Genomic DNA, 15,637 nt, shown 5'->3' on the forward strand with positions numbered 1-15,637 from the left:
GGGACCTTGCACCCGTGTGGGAGACCTGGAAGAGTCTCCTGGCTTCGGTTGTCTCAGCTCCAGCCATTGCAGCTGCTTGGGGAGTGAACCATCTTCCTCTCTGTATATCCACCTTTCCAATTAAAAAAAAAAATCCTTAAAAATAATTTAAAAAAACTTAGGGGGCCCTCCCTGGGATGTCAACATGACAAGTGAAGGGCCTAATCCCAGGACTTGGAATCTAGTGTACCCCATGGCTTATCCCTGTGCTTTAGAGTTCTAAATCCTCCAAGGCAACTATTAGTCCAGGGGGCTAAGAATGTTGTTAAAACTACAACCAGGAAAGAACTATTCAGCTTTCAAACTTAACCCGGGGTCTTCAAAAAGTTTATGGGAAAAAAATAGATACATGAAAGAAAAGTATGCATGGATATAAAAATGCTTTGCCCCCAAATCATTTATCTTTTCTTCTTCCAACTTTTGCTCTACTTCTTATGCTGTATTGATTGCAGTTCTAATAGATTACCAAGTTAATGTTAATGCCCACATTCTCTTCCACATCTGCAGATGTTTCCAATCGCATACAACCTATTACACACCGAGCCTGCTGAAGCGGCCTTGGCCCTGTGACATGTGTCCGTGAATATCATACAGCAAGATGTCAACAGGTGCTGAGAAAATAGCCCTGTATACTTTAATCCTAATGCTCTCAGAACTCTGTTTTTCATTTTTGCCTGATGGTTACAAATGATTTTGAGATTAAATCGAGCCAATTTTTGTATTCAGCAGACCAATTTCTGGACAATTCACACGGCTTTTGTTGTTGGTAAGTACTTGTCTTTATTGTCAAGGCAGGATGAAAATGAGTACATTAGGCAGGATATCAGACAAACATCATACACGGGGCATTTTCCCCTAGCGACGCTCACTGCACTGCGCTCACTCTGACTTACACAACTCTGAAATGCAGAACAGATGCAGATATCAAATCTAACAGAGAACGAACTCATAAAAATGAGCACTCAGCTGACAGCAGTAAGAGGATGCTAATTTGTCACATCCAATATCGCATCTCAGTCCATTTGAAAATCTAGTCGTCTGGAACTCACTAGTAAAGTTTTGGGGATTGGAACTGCTACTTCCAGCACCACGCTCGGTGATTCCACTTTGCCAAGCACAAAAACAATGTTCCAATCGCAAAACTGCAACAAGGTTCACTTGGTTATTTTTTATCTAGACAGTCAAATAACGACTTTGCTCTATGTACGGAAAGCTAACATGACTTTCCCTCCCCCGTGCCGGGGCCGATGCTCTCCCCTTGGGTTTTGCAAGCCTCGACAAGTCCGCTGCTGAGTCAGAACCTCTGCTCCCCCCACCACGATGCGAGCAATCTTTCCGTGCGGAAAATTAATAATGCTTCGGAAATGTTTAAATTAGAGGCTCCTTGGGGGGGAGGGGCGGAGCAGCCGGGGTGAATGCAGCGGGGAGGAGTCCCGCACCCCCAGTGCTCGCGCCTCCGGAGCTTTCCTGAAACGGGAAGGCTTGGAGCGGCCCACGGTTACCGTGGGAGCTGGCGTCGGAACCCACACTCTAAGCGCGCGGAGCCGCGCTGGCTCGCGGACGCAGGCGGCTGGTCCCTGAAGCGGGCACGCCGGCCAAACAGCAGGCTCCCCGGGCTGCGGCAGCGACGCCGCGGCACGCACCTTCCCACCCGCGCAGGGAGCCCGCCCGGGCGCGCATCCGCGGGGCCTCAGTTTACCCCGCTCGGGTCCCGGCTGCCGGACCTCACGTGACCGAGCGCTGGACGGAGGGGCACAGGAAGGAGGCGGGGCCCGAGCGGCGGGCGCGTGCCACCCGCGCAGGTTCCGCGCGGACCCCGCGGGGCCGTTGTCCGGGAACCGTCCCGGCCGCCGGCGCGTGCTCGCCCTGGTGGCGGCGCGCAGGCGCGCTCCCGGGCCGAGGCAGCGCCCGGTGTCCCCGCCCCGGCTGCCCGGCTCTCCTGCTCCCCGCCCCGGCTGCCCGGCTCCCCGCCCCGGCCCCGGCTGCCTGCCCGGCTCCCCGCCCCGGCTCCCCGGCCGCCCGGCTCCCCGGCTCCCCGGCCGCCCGGCCCGCGCCCCCCAAGCCCCGAGCGCGCCCCCCAAGCCCCGAGCGCGCCCCGGCCGACGCGGCGTGCGCCTGAGGGGCGGGCCGGGGAGCGCGCGTGCCGGACGGCCGGCGGGGGGCGGCGCGATTGTGAGGTGGTGCTGACGCACGTTCCGGGGTTCTGAGGCGGCCGGGGCGGCGGCGGCGGCGGCGGGGCCCGAGTGTCGCCGGCCCCCGGCTCAGTCACCGCGTCCCCCGTGTCACTGACCGGCCCCTGGCCGCCCTCCTCCTCGGCCGCGCGCGCCCCCCGCGCCCGGGGGTCCCCGAGCCCCTCCCCGCCGCCGCCAGCCCCGTCCCGTGAGGGACGTGGAGTCCGGGCTGCCGCAGCAGAGCGCCCCGCTGCGGCACGGCAGCCCCGGGGCCCGGTGCGCGGGCGGGGCGTGCGGTCCCCAGGCCGCCCCGCCGCCCGCCGCCACGCCCTCCGGCCGGCTCCCGTCGCCGCCGTCGCCTGTCACCGGCTTCTCGAAGGCCGCCTCCCCCTCGTCCGTCCCCCGCGGCGGCGGCGGCGGCGCGTCCCCCCCGGCCGCCGCTTCCTCTTCCTCCCCGCTCCCGGCGCAGCAGCACACCATGCAGGATGAGCCGCCGCCGGGGCTGACACAGCAGCCGGCGCGGCCGCGCTCGGGGGCGGCGGCCCCGGAGAAACTGCCCAGCCACCACCCCGGCGGCGGCGGCGAGGCGGGTGTGACCCACCTCCTCCCCTCCCAGGACTTCAAACCGAGTCTGCACCACCCCTCCTCCTCCTCCGCCTCCTCCTGCTGCTGCTGCCGCACCTCCTCCCCGCAGGACTTCAGTAAGCGGCAGCCGCAGCAGCCGAGCAGCCAGAAGAGGAAAGAGTTGAGCCCTCCCCGCCTTCCCCACCCTCCGGACCCGAAGCCGCCGCCGCCGCCGCTCCACTGCCCGGGCCGGTTCAGCTCGCCGCCGCCGCCGCCGCCCGGCCCGCTCCTCCAGCCGGCGCACGTCGCCCGGCGCCCGCAGCACTCGTGCCGCCCGCACCCGCAACACCTCCCGCCGCAGGACCTCTCCCCGCCGCCGCGGCCGGCCGACCCGACCCCGCTCCCGCAACTCCCGCGGCGCCGCCACGGAGGAGGCGCGGGCAGCCCTCGCAAGACCCCGGGCGCGGGCGAGGGCAGCGCCGCCGAGTCCCCCAATGCGGGCTTGGCCTCCTCGACGCCGCCGCTGAACCCCGCGCCGCCGGGCTCCATGGAGTCCCCCAACCACCCTCTGCTCGGCAGCCCCGGCACCCTGCTGCCCGGCGGGGCGCTGGGCGCGGGCGCCTTCAGCAGCCTGCAGAGCCCGGACCTTCCGCACCCGGGCGGCGGCGGCGGCGGCGGCGGCGGCGGCGGGGGGCCCCCCGCAGGCGGAGGGGGAGGCGGCTCGGCGTCGCCGCCGCTGCCCGGCTTCGGCACCCCCTGGTCGGTGCAGACCGCGTCGCCCCCGCCGCCGCCGCCGCCGCCGCCCCCGCAGCCGCAGCCCCCGCAGCCGCCGCCGCCCCAGCAGCCCCCGCAGCCGCCCGGCTCCTCGGCCGCCACCCCGGGCGGCGGCGGCGGCGGGGGCAGCGGAGGCGGCTCGCTCAGCGCCATGCCGCCGCCCAGCCCCGACTCGGAGAACGGCTTCTACCCCGGGCTGCCGTCGTCCATGAACCCGGCCTTCTTCCCGAGCTTCTCGCCCGTGTCGGCGCACGGCTGCGCGGGACTCAGCGTGCCGGCCGGCGGCGGAGCGGGAGGCGGCGGCGGCGGCTTCGGCGGCCCCTTCTCGGCCAGCGCGGTGCCCCCGCCGCCGCCCGCCATGAATTTACCTCAGCAGCAGCAGCAGCCCCCGGCGGCGCCGCAGCAGCCGCAGAGCCGCAGGTCGCCCGTCAGCCCGCAGCTCCAGCAGCAGCACCAGGCGGCGGCCGCCTTCCTGCAGCAGAGGAACTCGTACAACCACCACCAGGTACGGCGGCGGGCGGCCCCGCGACGAGGACGCGGGCGGGGCGGGAGCGAGCGGGGCCGGGGCGAGCGGGGCCGGAGTGCGGGGCGGGAGCGAGCGGGGCCGGGGTAAGCCGGACCGGAGTGCGGGGCGGGAGCGTGCGGGGCCGGAGCGAGCCGGGCCGAGGCCACCCAGGGCTGCAGGCGCGCAGAGGCCGGTTGGGGCCGGGGCGCCCCCTCGAACGGCGCGGCGGGAGCGGCATGGCGCCGCGCCTGCCCCGGTCCCGGCCTCCCCGGGCTGGAGGACTGCGCTCCGGGACCCGCAGCCCCCAGGAGGTGCGGCCGGGACGGGCCGTGGGACGCGGGCCTGGCGGAGCGGCCGCGGGCAGCGAACTTGGGCAGGAGGAAGGGAAGGCTTGCGGGAGACGCTGCGTGCGGGCCAGCGGGCGGCTCTGCCGCTGTCCAGTGGGCGGAAGGGCTTTTCTTCGGTTGCTTCCGAGTTTCGTTTCCTTCCGAGTTGGCCGGCCCGGGAGCGCACCGGGAGCGGAGGGCGCTCCGGCCGCTTCCAACGCCCGCCGCCGTGGCCGGGCTGCGGGTCGGGGTGTTGCGGGCCGGGGTGTTGCGGGCCGGGGCTGCTGCGGGTCGGGGTGTTGCGGGCCGGGGCTGCTGCGGGTCGGGGTGTTGCGGGTCCGGGCTGCGCCCGCCGCGTCCTCGGGCTGTCAGGGGCTGGAGCGCCGGCTGGTAGGGACCGCTCGGAGGGCTGGGACGCAGGTGCTGCAGAGGTGGCTTTAATTTCTGGGCTTTTTAATGTTGGGGAACTAGGTGATTTGAACGTAAAACTTAAATCTGGGATCCGTGTTTGTGGAACCTTTTTGGGGAATGGGGTTGGGGAGTGACTTTCCTGGAGGGAATGATGGGGCGTGGTGTTTATTTTTAGTGGAATCGCACTGGGCAGGATTTGTTTTTGTTTTGTTTTAACACGTATTTCCTTTTCGATCCAAAATATCTTCTGTTAACCCCTCGTGGCAGTTTTGGGGGACCGCTGGGTTGGTTGACACTAAAGTGTTGTTGAATCTCACCAGCGTATCTCTTAGGTCCCTGATGACGGGCTGACAGAAGCAAAAGTGAACCTTAACCAGCTTTCTCTTGAGCCAAGTTGCCAGACTTATCCTTTAAATACCATCTCAACTACTCCAAGTTAATACTTGGCTTTTGTTTTAATTAACTAGAGAGGAGCAGCAGATTTTATTGGAGCAAATAAGGCCTACAGGGTTGGAAATGCAGAATTTTAAAATGCTCTCTGCCTTTTAATCTGAAACAGCCATTTGTTTCTCACGGTCTTCATTTTGTAGTGGAAAACTTGCGACCGAAAGCTAGCTATGTGCGATTCTGCATTCTTAAAATTGTGATGCAGAACGTAGGAACATCCAGCTGGATCCGGACTTAGCTGTCCTCTGCTTTTGGACAAATGATGGGTCTTCCGGGTGGGTGTGAGAGGTCCCCAGCTTTCCTGAGGAACTCGGCACTGGCTGATACAGGAGGCAAACGAAGGTCTTCCAGAGTGGGTGATGTGCATTGTCCCTTAGTCACACTGTTAAGTATTTTTTTAAAGATATATTTTATTTTTATTGGAAATTCAGATATACAGCGAGGAGGAGAGACAGGAAGATTTTCTGTCTACTGAATCAGTCCCCAACTGGCAAAACGGCCAGAGCTTCACCGATCCGAAGCCAGGAGCCAGGAGCCATGAGCTTCTTTTTCTCCCAGGCAGGTACAGGGTCCCAAGGCCTTGTGCTGTGGTCCACTGCTTTCCCAGGCCACAGGCAGAGAGCTGAAAGGGAAGTGGAACAGCCAGGATTAGAACTGGTGCCCATATGGGATCCTTCTAGCGTGCAGGGCAAGGACTTTAGCTGCTAGGCTACCATGCCTGGCCCCTTAGTCACACTTTTTGAATTATGTGTTGTAGAGGGAAAGAATGGCATACATAAGATCATGCTTATATTTGAAAAGGAAAAACATGGTTCTAGAAACCGGGGCTTTAAAAAATCCCAAGAAGCAGGTCTAGTTTCTGAGTGTGTGTCTATGTTTTTGATAACTGCCTGGTTCGTACTTAACTACATCTTGACACAAAGTATGAACTTATAAACACAAAGTGTAAACTTACTGACAATACAGTTGCTAGCAATCAATTGGCAATCAGTGTCGAAAAGAAGAAGCTTCAGTTGTATCCTGTTGGTAGCTTTTCCGATCTTTAATGCGGTGTGTCAGGTTGCACTTTTCTTGCCAAGGGTTCTAGATTGGGATATAACCCTTGCTTGCAAATGGAGACTTGTCCCAGGTTTTCTGATACTGGCTACTTAAACAGCATGTCTCAGTGGGTCCACCTAGGGGTAACAGCAGATAATTGCCTAACAGTTCTTGGATAATTAAATGAAAATTAAAAAAAAAAAACCCTTCAAGTAAGCTATATTTAAACTAGAGTAAAATAAAAACCTTCGAAGTTGAATAAACAGTGTCTCCAAAATGGCATTTATTTTACTGTCTTAAGACATTTTAAATTCGTGCAAGTAACCCTAAATGTTATGGTTACCTACATTTGTAGTCTTTCAGCTTGTGTTGGAAACCTATTCAAAATATTTGTCATAAAACTGTGACATTTTAATGAATCATGTCGTAGTTTTGCTTGTGTGCCCGTAGTAAGTTGTTTAAGATCACAAGTATGTGGAATCTTTGAAAATCTTTAAAATTATTTTTAATTTAAAAATATATTGTTTCGTATTGTTTTCTTCATATTTATCAGGTACACAGTTCTCCCTGCATGAAAAACAAGCAATTGCATGGTTCTGTTTTAACAAGTTTCAGGAAATATAGCTGAAAAGAGGATGAAAACTTATCCAGCATTAAAGGAATATGGTTATTTGTAGCAAAACTAGGGGATGCTTTCTCTTACCTTTAAGTATATATTTTTTTAATATTGTAAGTTCCTAACTAAGTTTTGAATTTGAATTAGCAGCTCTTTAAATGCGTTTAATCTAAATCAGTGTGTTTCCCCCAGCCTCTTCTGAAGCAGTCTCCCTGGAGCAACCATCAGAGCAGTGGGTGGGGCCCTGGCAGCGTGTCCTGGGGAGCGGTGCACGGCCGCGACCATCGCAGAGCTGGGAACATGGCCATTCCCGGAGCTATGAATCAGATCTCTCCGCTCAAGAAGCCCTTCTCCGGCAACGTCATAGCCCCGCCGAAATTCACTCGCTCTGCTCCGTCGCTGACTCCCAAATCTTGGATCGAGGATAATGTGTTCAGGACAGACAACAATAGTAACACACTCTTACCCTTACAGGTAAGAATGGTATGTAAATGACTGTTTCTAATGTTGATATTCCAAATAGAAAGTGGGTGGGGGGCGGGTGGTGACTGGTCCCCTAGTAAAAGCAGCAGAATGTAAGGCCTGAATTCTGGTTTTAAATATAATCTAACAAAGTATGAAATATTTATACAAATTGAGACTGTAACAAGTTTCTAAGTACACAGTGAAAATGGATTTGAAAGAAAGTAGGAAGACCTTTGTTTATTTCAATACATATAGAAAAAATGCCTTAAAATACCTAATTTATTGATCTCAAGCCACCAACATTTTCTGTGTTCTATGTTACAACTCAGATATCCTGTAGTTGTAACTGTTTCTAGATTTAACTATGATCAGCTGTGTATGTATATATGTGTATATGTATGTATCAGAATGTACTTAGTCCACCTGTGATTACAGAAAATGATATTAGCCCTTTTTACATATGATTTAAATTTGTCTTCACTGCTTGAGGAGGTGTTTTTTTTGTTTTGTTTTTTGTGTGTATAATGTTGTGGCCTGAAAGTTTACAGTGATTAGCCAAATTCTTCCAGGCCTTTGAATATTTTCTTAACTGTTGAAGTTCCCTTATGACTATGTTAAATACGATTTCCCACCTCTACCCTAAATCTTTAGAAGATGGAATGCAGGTTTAAGACAGAGCTTTAATTGCTTTGGCTTTTTTTGTTCTGGGTGGGCATGGGGAGAATGCTCATTTCTGATGACAACTTCTATGCTATTGAAGGTGAGATCTAGTTTGCAGTTGCCAGCTTGGGGCTCAGAGTCACTCCAAGATAGTTGGTGCACTGCAGCCGGGACATCCAGAATAGACCAGGTAGGCTGCGCGGTGTGCGCTCCTCAGGTGTCGGCTAGGAGCTCAGTACTGTTGATGCGTTGCTGTGTGTTGTTTATCTTGCAGTTGTGACACGTGTAAGCATATTGTGAGAGCACATCCAAGGTCACTGTGCAAGAAAGATCACCCAGTTCCACCCTTTGAATGCGAACGCTTTATTTTCAAGTTTAAAAGTGATTGGTACTGCTCCCTCTGGCAGCACCTACATTAAAAATAGTAAATTCTAATAATTTTATATCTACAAAGCATGGTAAAGTTGGTGGGTTTTTTTTTGGAAAATAATTAAATTATATATTCTTGAGCACCTGGCTTTAAACATTAGTCAAACTAAACAGATTTTGCCTTTGCAAAGTTATTTGTGCTTATCTATATTGTTTTGTTTAGCATCCATTTTTACATTTGATATTTTACAGAACTTCTCATTAGATTTTTGTCATGAAACTTAAGAGATACGTTTCTAAAACCATCTTTATCTTAGTTCAATTTTTTCACCTTTATAAAAACACTTTACAGTATTTTTATTTTTAAATTTTGTTACTGGTCTTATCTTCTTGGTAACCTTTTGCTTCCCAGTAAGAAACTCTGGGTCATAAGTCTGGAAGTTAATTAAGTCACCTTTAAGACCCCCCGTGGTTACAGGATGCTGTCTTTTATCCTGCAGACTGAATTTGAATGTTTACTGGGAACCAGGTGAGAAGTATTATTGTAAGTCTTAGAAAAACTGCCAACACTCAAGAGGATTCTCTCTAACAGAGCCCCAGTTTGCATGAGTATGGGGTTCAGCATTGTGTGAGTTAGGTGAATGGGGCTTTGGTCTTCTAAACTCAGACTCCTCTGCAGTGAATTTATCAAAATGAAGTCATTCCTCCTAAAAACTGTATGAATATATTATCAGTGCATTGGTAAACAGCTAATCTACAGGGTTAACGCTAACTGCAGTAAATTACCGTTAGCAGTTTTAACCAACTCAGTGTCTTTACCAATGTGTTGTTGTTTTGTTAGCAATGTAACTTAGCTGGCCATGCATTTCTGCTCTTTTACTGTGGCCCACTAAGCCCATATGGCCTTAAAAAAAAAAAAAAAACAAGGCACTTTCATTTCAAAGTCCGAGTTACAGAGGAGAGTCAAGATATTTTCCATCTGCTGTTCCACTCCAAAAATAGCTGTTACCACCAGACCTGGTCCACTTCTAAGCCAGAAACTTCTTCTAGGTCTTCCACATGGGTGCAGGGTCCCAGGGACTTGGGTCATCTTCCCCGTTCTCCCAGGCCATGAAGCAGAGACCTGGGTTGCAAGTGGAGCTCCTGTGGCATAAGCAGGCACCCACATGGGATGCTGGTGCCACCACGTGGCTCCCCCGCACCTGCCATGTGATAGTTTTATGATAGCGTTTTTTCATATTGTTCAAATCGAACACATAAATGCCTAGGAGATGATGTGTTCGGAAAGGAAAATTATTATTTAGAACGTGGCAAGAGAAAAATGTTTTTGGAGAAGAAAGGATGCAGTGATTTTAAAGGCATCTACAGGCGGAAGCAATAGCATGCATATGGCATCAGAGCGCAGGGCAGGGGTGGATGGAGGTAAGTGAGGCTGTTTACAGTTGCAGTAGGTACAGGTCGCAAAGAAAGCATTCCAGCCTGGATACTGGGCCTGCCACTTAGCAGCAGGGGAGAGCACTCTGCCTGTTTATAGCCTAGGGTGTTAGGTACATTCTAGGAAAGAGGATTTTGCTGCTTAAAAATACTTTTGTGTTTTATAAACTGCTTAAATACTAGCACTAACTGTGGACTCTTGGGCAAAGGTGTGATGAGATAAAGATGTTGAAAAAAGATAATGTGAAAGTTAAAAAGGAGGTCTGAGGCTATCCCTCCCCTTCCTCTCGTGAGCTTTATGACATTCATTGAGTGACACAGTTTATGGCTCTCATCTCTGTAGGTCATAATTTCCTTATCTCTAAAAGGAGGACCTTGAACTAGGTCATGTGGCACTGTTGAGCAGAGTCTCACACTTTCTCTCATCTCTGTGGTCATTTCTTTAGCTCCCTGTTCCGTGTCCTTGGCCCCTGGTCTTTGTGGTTAGACTGTACACTGTGTCCTTGAAGAGAAGGCGCTTGAGGTGCTGTTGAACACCGGGGTACTAGTTCTGACCTCCCTACCAGTCTTACACAAGTAATCTGTTTCCCATCAGTACTCATTATATGTCGTTTGTTTTGGGCTTTTACGTTTCCATAAAAGACTGAGGTGTTTGAAGCTGAGCTTCTTAAAAATATAGTGACAGCTGTGAACTGAAATTGGTTAAAACATCAGTTATCATTACAGAAAGTACTTCATCACTTACATGTTTAACAGTATTTCAATGTCTGACCTTTTGTGTCATACACAATATTTTTTTAAAGATTTTATTTATTTTTATTGTGAAGTTGTATAGAGAGAGAGTAGGAGAGAGAGGAAGCTCTTCACTCCCCAAGTGGCCGCAGTGGCCAGAGCTGCACAGATCCAAAGCCGGGAGCCAGGAGCTTCTTCTGGATCTCTCACACGGGTGCAGGGTCCCAAGGCTTTGGACCATCCTCAGCTGCTTTCCCAGGCCACAAGCAGGGAGCTGGTTGGAAAGCAGGGTTGTGGGGATTAGAACTGGCACCTGTATAGGATCCTGGCATGGGCAAGGCAAGTATTTAGCCACAAGGCCACCACACCGGGCCCATATATGATATATTTTTAAGTTATTTTATTGGAAGGAGATGCATTGAGAGCGAGAGACACAGAGATCTCTGACTGTAGTGACCTGAGCTGCTGCAGTCTAAAGATGGGGTGAGGAGCTTCTGGTTCACCCCACAGGTAGAGGGACCCAAGACCTTGGGCCATCCACTACTGAGTTCCCAGGTCATTACCACAGAGCTGGATCCAAAGTGAATTTCTGGGAGTTGAACTGGTGTGCAACGGGATGCCAGCTCCTCAGGCAGCGGGTTAGCTTGCCACACCAGGGCTTCCACTCCCATATATAACATTTTAATACTGGTAGATACTGGTTAACAAGTATGCTGTTGGAGAATATTTAACTTTTTTATGTCCTTTAATCTTTTACTAATTTGGCCTAGAACATGCCACATTATGGAAATGAAGTTTTAAATTTTATATTCAATACTTAAAGCCTTGACTGTATCAAAGGTTAACCAGTTAGATTAAAGGGAGAAGAGATTGTTATGCACTCATGTTATTTCTATTGTATGATAAAATTTTGTGAGTTAACATTTCTTTATTTTAGATAATTTGGACTTTTTAAATGGAAATACCTCAAAAATATTTTAATAGCATATGTAAACTGTTACTAATATTTCTACCTTCAGGATGATTATGAAATAACTCTTTCTTTGAGAATCACTTTAGTATGCAGTTTAGCTAGTTCCCCAGGCAAGGAATCATACTCGTATGAATTCTAAAATATCCTGAACTGAAAGTTTTAACTAGGTATAGTAGGGTGACAGTGTACTTTTTAAGATAAAGTATGTCATCTGACTGTACAAAATATGAAACCTATAAATGTGTGTTAACTTGTCCGCTTGAGAGGATTAGTCCTATATGAATATAGGTTGAACTCCAGATGCTTGCTCTGTGTTAAAGAAATTATTTTGGAATATATTTCCCACCCATTTTTAATATCTAGGCTATTGTAATATAGTCATAGATGATAGGTTATAGATCTCAGAAAAATGTATTAGTTGAATGCTTATTCATCCTATATAAAAACAGCATGTGCTACCAGACTGGATCCAATTTTTTATCTCAAAGAGCATTCCTTAAATTTTGGTTCTAAAACCAGATGAGTTTAAGGGGGACACTGGTAGTCATCACTCTGATCATATCTCCTGAAATGAGAGCAAGAGGACTTTTGTGTTTACGCTTAGGTTGAATATTTTCTACTTTTCCATTTTCTTCAATTCTTCTGAACAGTTGAATAACCTTAGCAGTTTTTGGCCTTCCAAAAATTTCATAATTTTATTTTCAGAATGAAAAGCATACAGCTTTGTTTGCTTCAGAATAAATATAGGAAGGTCAGGAAATGGCTGCTCAAAATTTTGTATGTGTTTGTATTTTAATTGCTGTTGGATATATGGAGAAAAAATGCTATCCTTTGCCTTTGAAAAGGTGAAGTTCAGTTGGATGAGTAAGGTATTTACCTGTTACGGTTGAAGAAGGTGCACGAGCTCGTGAGAGTGCATGCTGCATGAAGCAGTGAGGTCAGAATAGCATGTCATCTGCTGCCAGCCAGGTCAGGATGGTGTGCTAACATGCTGGCATCAGAAATGTGATCAGTGTTCACCATAAAAGGGGCACGGTATTGATGCCACATCCTTTTTTTCATTTTAAAATAAAAATTAGGCAATTAAACACAAACATTACAAACTAATGTTTTGGGGCCCACTGCCATGACTCAATTGGCTAATCCTTCACCTCTAAGTGCCAGGATCCGCTGTGGCACCAGCACATGTCCTGGCTGCCCTGCTTCCCATCCAGCTATCTGTCTGTGGTTTGGGAAAGCAGTAGAGGATGGCTTAACGTCTTGGCATCCTGTACCTGCATGGGAGACCCAGATGAGACTCCTGGCTCCTGGCTTTGGATTGGCTCAAGTCGGCCATTGTGGCCACTTGAGAAGTGAATCCACAGACGGAAGATCTTTGTGTCTCTTCTCTGTAAATCTGCTTTTCCAATATAGATAAATAATAATAATAAAGAAAAGTAGTGTTTTCTACTTAGGCAGAATATATTTTCAGGCATCTGGTGTATTATTAAATATGAAGCAATAAAATTTTCCATACAATGTTTTCCTACCTTAGTCTCTGGAGTGACAGGGACGCAATGCTTGGACCTTCCAGTTACCTTCGCAGGAGCATTAGCAGCGAGCTGGTCAAAAGTGGTGCAACCTGCATGTGAACTGGCACTTGCCTGGCATGCTGGGAGGCAGCAGCTGGCTCTCTGCCAACACTGGCCTCATACTTTTCAAAGGTTTGTTTTTTGAAAGGCGGAGTTACAGAAAAAACGGGAGAGACAGATATATCCTCTGGTTCATTCCCCAAATGGCCGCCAAAGGCCCCGGACTGGACCAAGCTAAAGCCAGTAACCTGGGACTTCATCCAGGTCTGGATTCTTCAATTTCAGGAGAAAAATGTTCTGGTTAACATCTTTTGAAATAAATTGTATTTTAACTACTCCAAAGGAAAGAAAGATAATATCTATCAAAAAATGTCCTTATATTGGAGTTATTTTGCTGTCCTCCTCCTGATGTTGCCTGTGAGCCACCTTAGCTATTCTCAACGTGCGTAATCTAGCCTTAGCTTGTCTTCTTGGAGATTAGCACTACCTTATTGTTTCCTGTGTTTCTCAGCAGAATTTTTTCCCTTTAAAAACAAACCAAACCAAACCAAAACAAATAAAGAACAACTCATTTGAAGACTTACCTGAAAGAATTCCAGATAGAGAGAGAAAGAACTTCTTCTGCCCAAGAAGTCACACCCAGATATCTACCACAGCTGGGCTTGGGACAGGCCTAAGCCAGAAGCCAGGAACGTCCTCTTGGTCTCCCATGTAGATAGAGGCCCAAGTACCTAGGCCAGGTTCCATTGCTCTACCCGGGTGATTATTGGGGAACTAGATTAGAAATGGAGCAGCCGAGAGTGAACTGGATCTCATAGGGGATTTTGGTACCACAGGCAGGGCTTATCTGCTACATTAACATGCCAGCCCTTCTCAAAATGTCCAAGACTATTTATTGCAACTTCTATAAAAAAGTGTTCATGGCAAATGGCTGAGTTTAGGAAGAACAAAATACGTGTTAGCATATGAGGTGGTAGTTTTCCTACCATGTGTTAAAGCAGTTTTTCCAGTTTGATATTCTGAGATTAGGTTATCTTTATTTCTGAACATATATTTGATGGAGTATTTGCCAGATTGTTTTCATATTTTAAAATAGGTTGAGGGTATACTTTTCCTCAAAAATTCTTACTTTGACTGTTTTCAAATAACTATATTGTAACAAATGGAAAAGCTACTTTGATTTTCTGTATTTATTGATGCTAATCAGCCCTTGTGTGAACACAAGTTACTTTAAAATTGCCTCCATTTAATTTGTCTTTTTGGTTTTTACATCAATGACATTTTATATGAAAGCAGAATATTCTAGTATCTGCATTTCAAAAGAAGACATCTTTACTTCCTGTCAAATTTTGATCCTCACAAATTATTTACTGAATTACACATATATGTCTGTTGCATATGAGCCTGTTCTATTAAATTCAGAAAGAAATTTTAACATGCCATGAGTTCTTTTATTGCTCAGAACTGTTTTGTGTTTATTGTTATGAAACCCCATGTAATAACCTCTGAAGTCTGACAAAGTATAACCAAGCTTATAGTTACAAAATACTTTTCTGTGCTTTTTTGAGGTTTGGTTTTGTTGTTGTTGAAGTTGTTCATAAGTTACCTAATGTAGGAGTTTGTTTAATAACCACAAATTTGAAATAAAAAAGGGAATCAGGGACCTCATAGTTGGAAATGTCGCTGATTCAGTTGGAAGTGGATGTTCTGACTACAGTAGCAGTTGGCACAGTAGCTTGGAACACTCACATCCCTTATAGAAGTGACCTGGATGCAGGTCCCGGCTAGCTCCCGGCCCTGGCTTCCGCCCACAGGGCACCAGGGAAGCAGGGGATGGATGGCTCATGTCCCTGCCGCCTTCGTGGGGGTTCGAATTGAGCTTCCAGCAACTAATGACCTAGCTCAGCCTCAGCAGTGTGGGGACTGAACTAGACAACCAGAGATCTCTCTGCTTTTCAAGTAAATAAAATCCAAGAAAAATGAGTGCAATTTTTGAAAATAATATTTCAGTTGATTATATAGTTCTCCTTGACATTGACTTATTGGCTTATTTGAGAATTTCTCCTTTCATGGCCTGGCATTGCAGCATAATAGGTGAAAGCGCCCTGTGACACTGGCATTCCATGGCTGTTCCACTTTTTTTTTTTCTTTTGACAATCTTTACATAGTTGATTAGGGTAAAAAGGTTCAAGGGCTACAGGAAAGTGGGTAAGACTAGAATTTTTTCCATATTGTTTCCTTCATATTTAAAGGGGGTATTAAGGGAGAAGGCCCACCCAGTTTCCCACCCTCCCCAGGTCCCGGATGTAGGGCATGCTCTGAGGTTCTTGCTCAAGTGGTTTTGATATTTCAACAGTTATGAATCGCTGCCAATCTTGCCACTCCAAGCACTATGAGGTCTTTGAAAAATCCACTGATTGACATAGTCCATCATAGCTGAGATGGTTCGTTGACCTGTTCTGTCTTCTCTCGGTTGTTCCACTTTTAATCCAGTTCCTTGCTGATGTGCCTGGGAAAGCCTGAGAGCATAGCCGAAATGTGT

At 49.2% G+C, this 15,637-nt stretch overlaps 1 protein-coding gene across 6 annotated transcripts in view; it reads left to right on the forward strand.

The window, feature by feature from the left end:
• Positions 1–2,274: 2,274 nt before the first annotated feature.
• CPEB2 (cytoplasmic polyadenylation element binding protein 2) overlaps positions 2,275–15,637 on the forward strand; it is a 59,077-nt gene continuing 45,714 nt past the window's right edge. For 2 of the 6 annotated variants that reach the window (XM_040966165.1, XM_040966166.1), the window contains exons 1-3: positions 2,275–4,053; positions 7,084–7,365; positions 8,117–8,206. In XM_040966165.1, the coding sequence (XP_040822099.1) occupies positions 2,689–4,053; positions 7,084–7,365; positions 8,117–8,206 (1,737 nt within the window). In that variant the 5' untranslated portion in view covers positions 2,275–2,688. Of the gene's footprint in view, positions 4,054–7,083; positions 7,375–8,116; positions 8,207–15,637 lie in introns of all 6 variants that reach the window. The other 4 variants (XM_040966167.1, XM_040966169.1, XM_040966168.1 and 1 more) reach the window with 2 other exon arrangements.

This window comes from Ochotona curzoniae, unplaced genomic scaffold (assembly GCF_017591425.1).
Source record: "Ochotona curzoniae isolate NIBS_2020 unplaced genomic scaffold, NIBS_Ocur_1.0 scaffold_4505, whole genome shotgun sequence".
NCBI lineage: Eukaryota > Metazoa > Chordata > Mammalia > Lagomorpha > Ochotonidae > Ochotona > Ochotona curzoniae.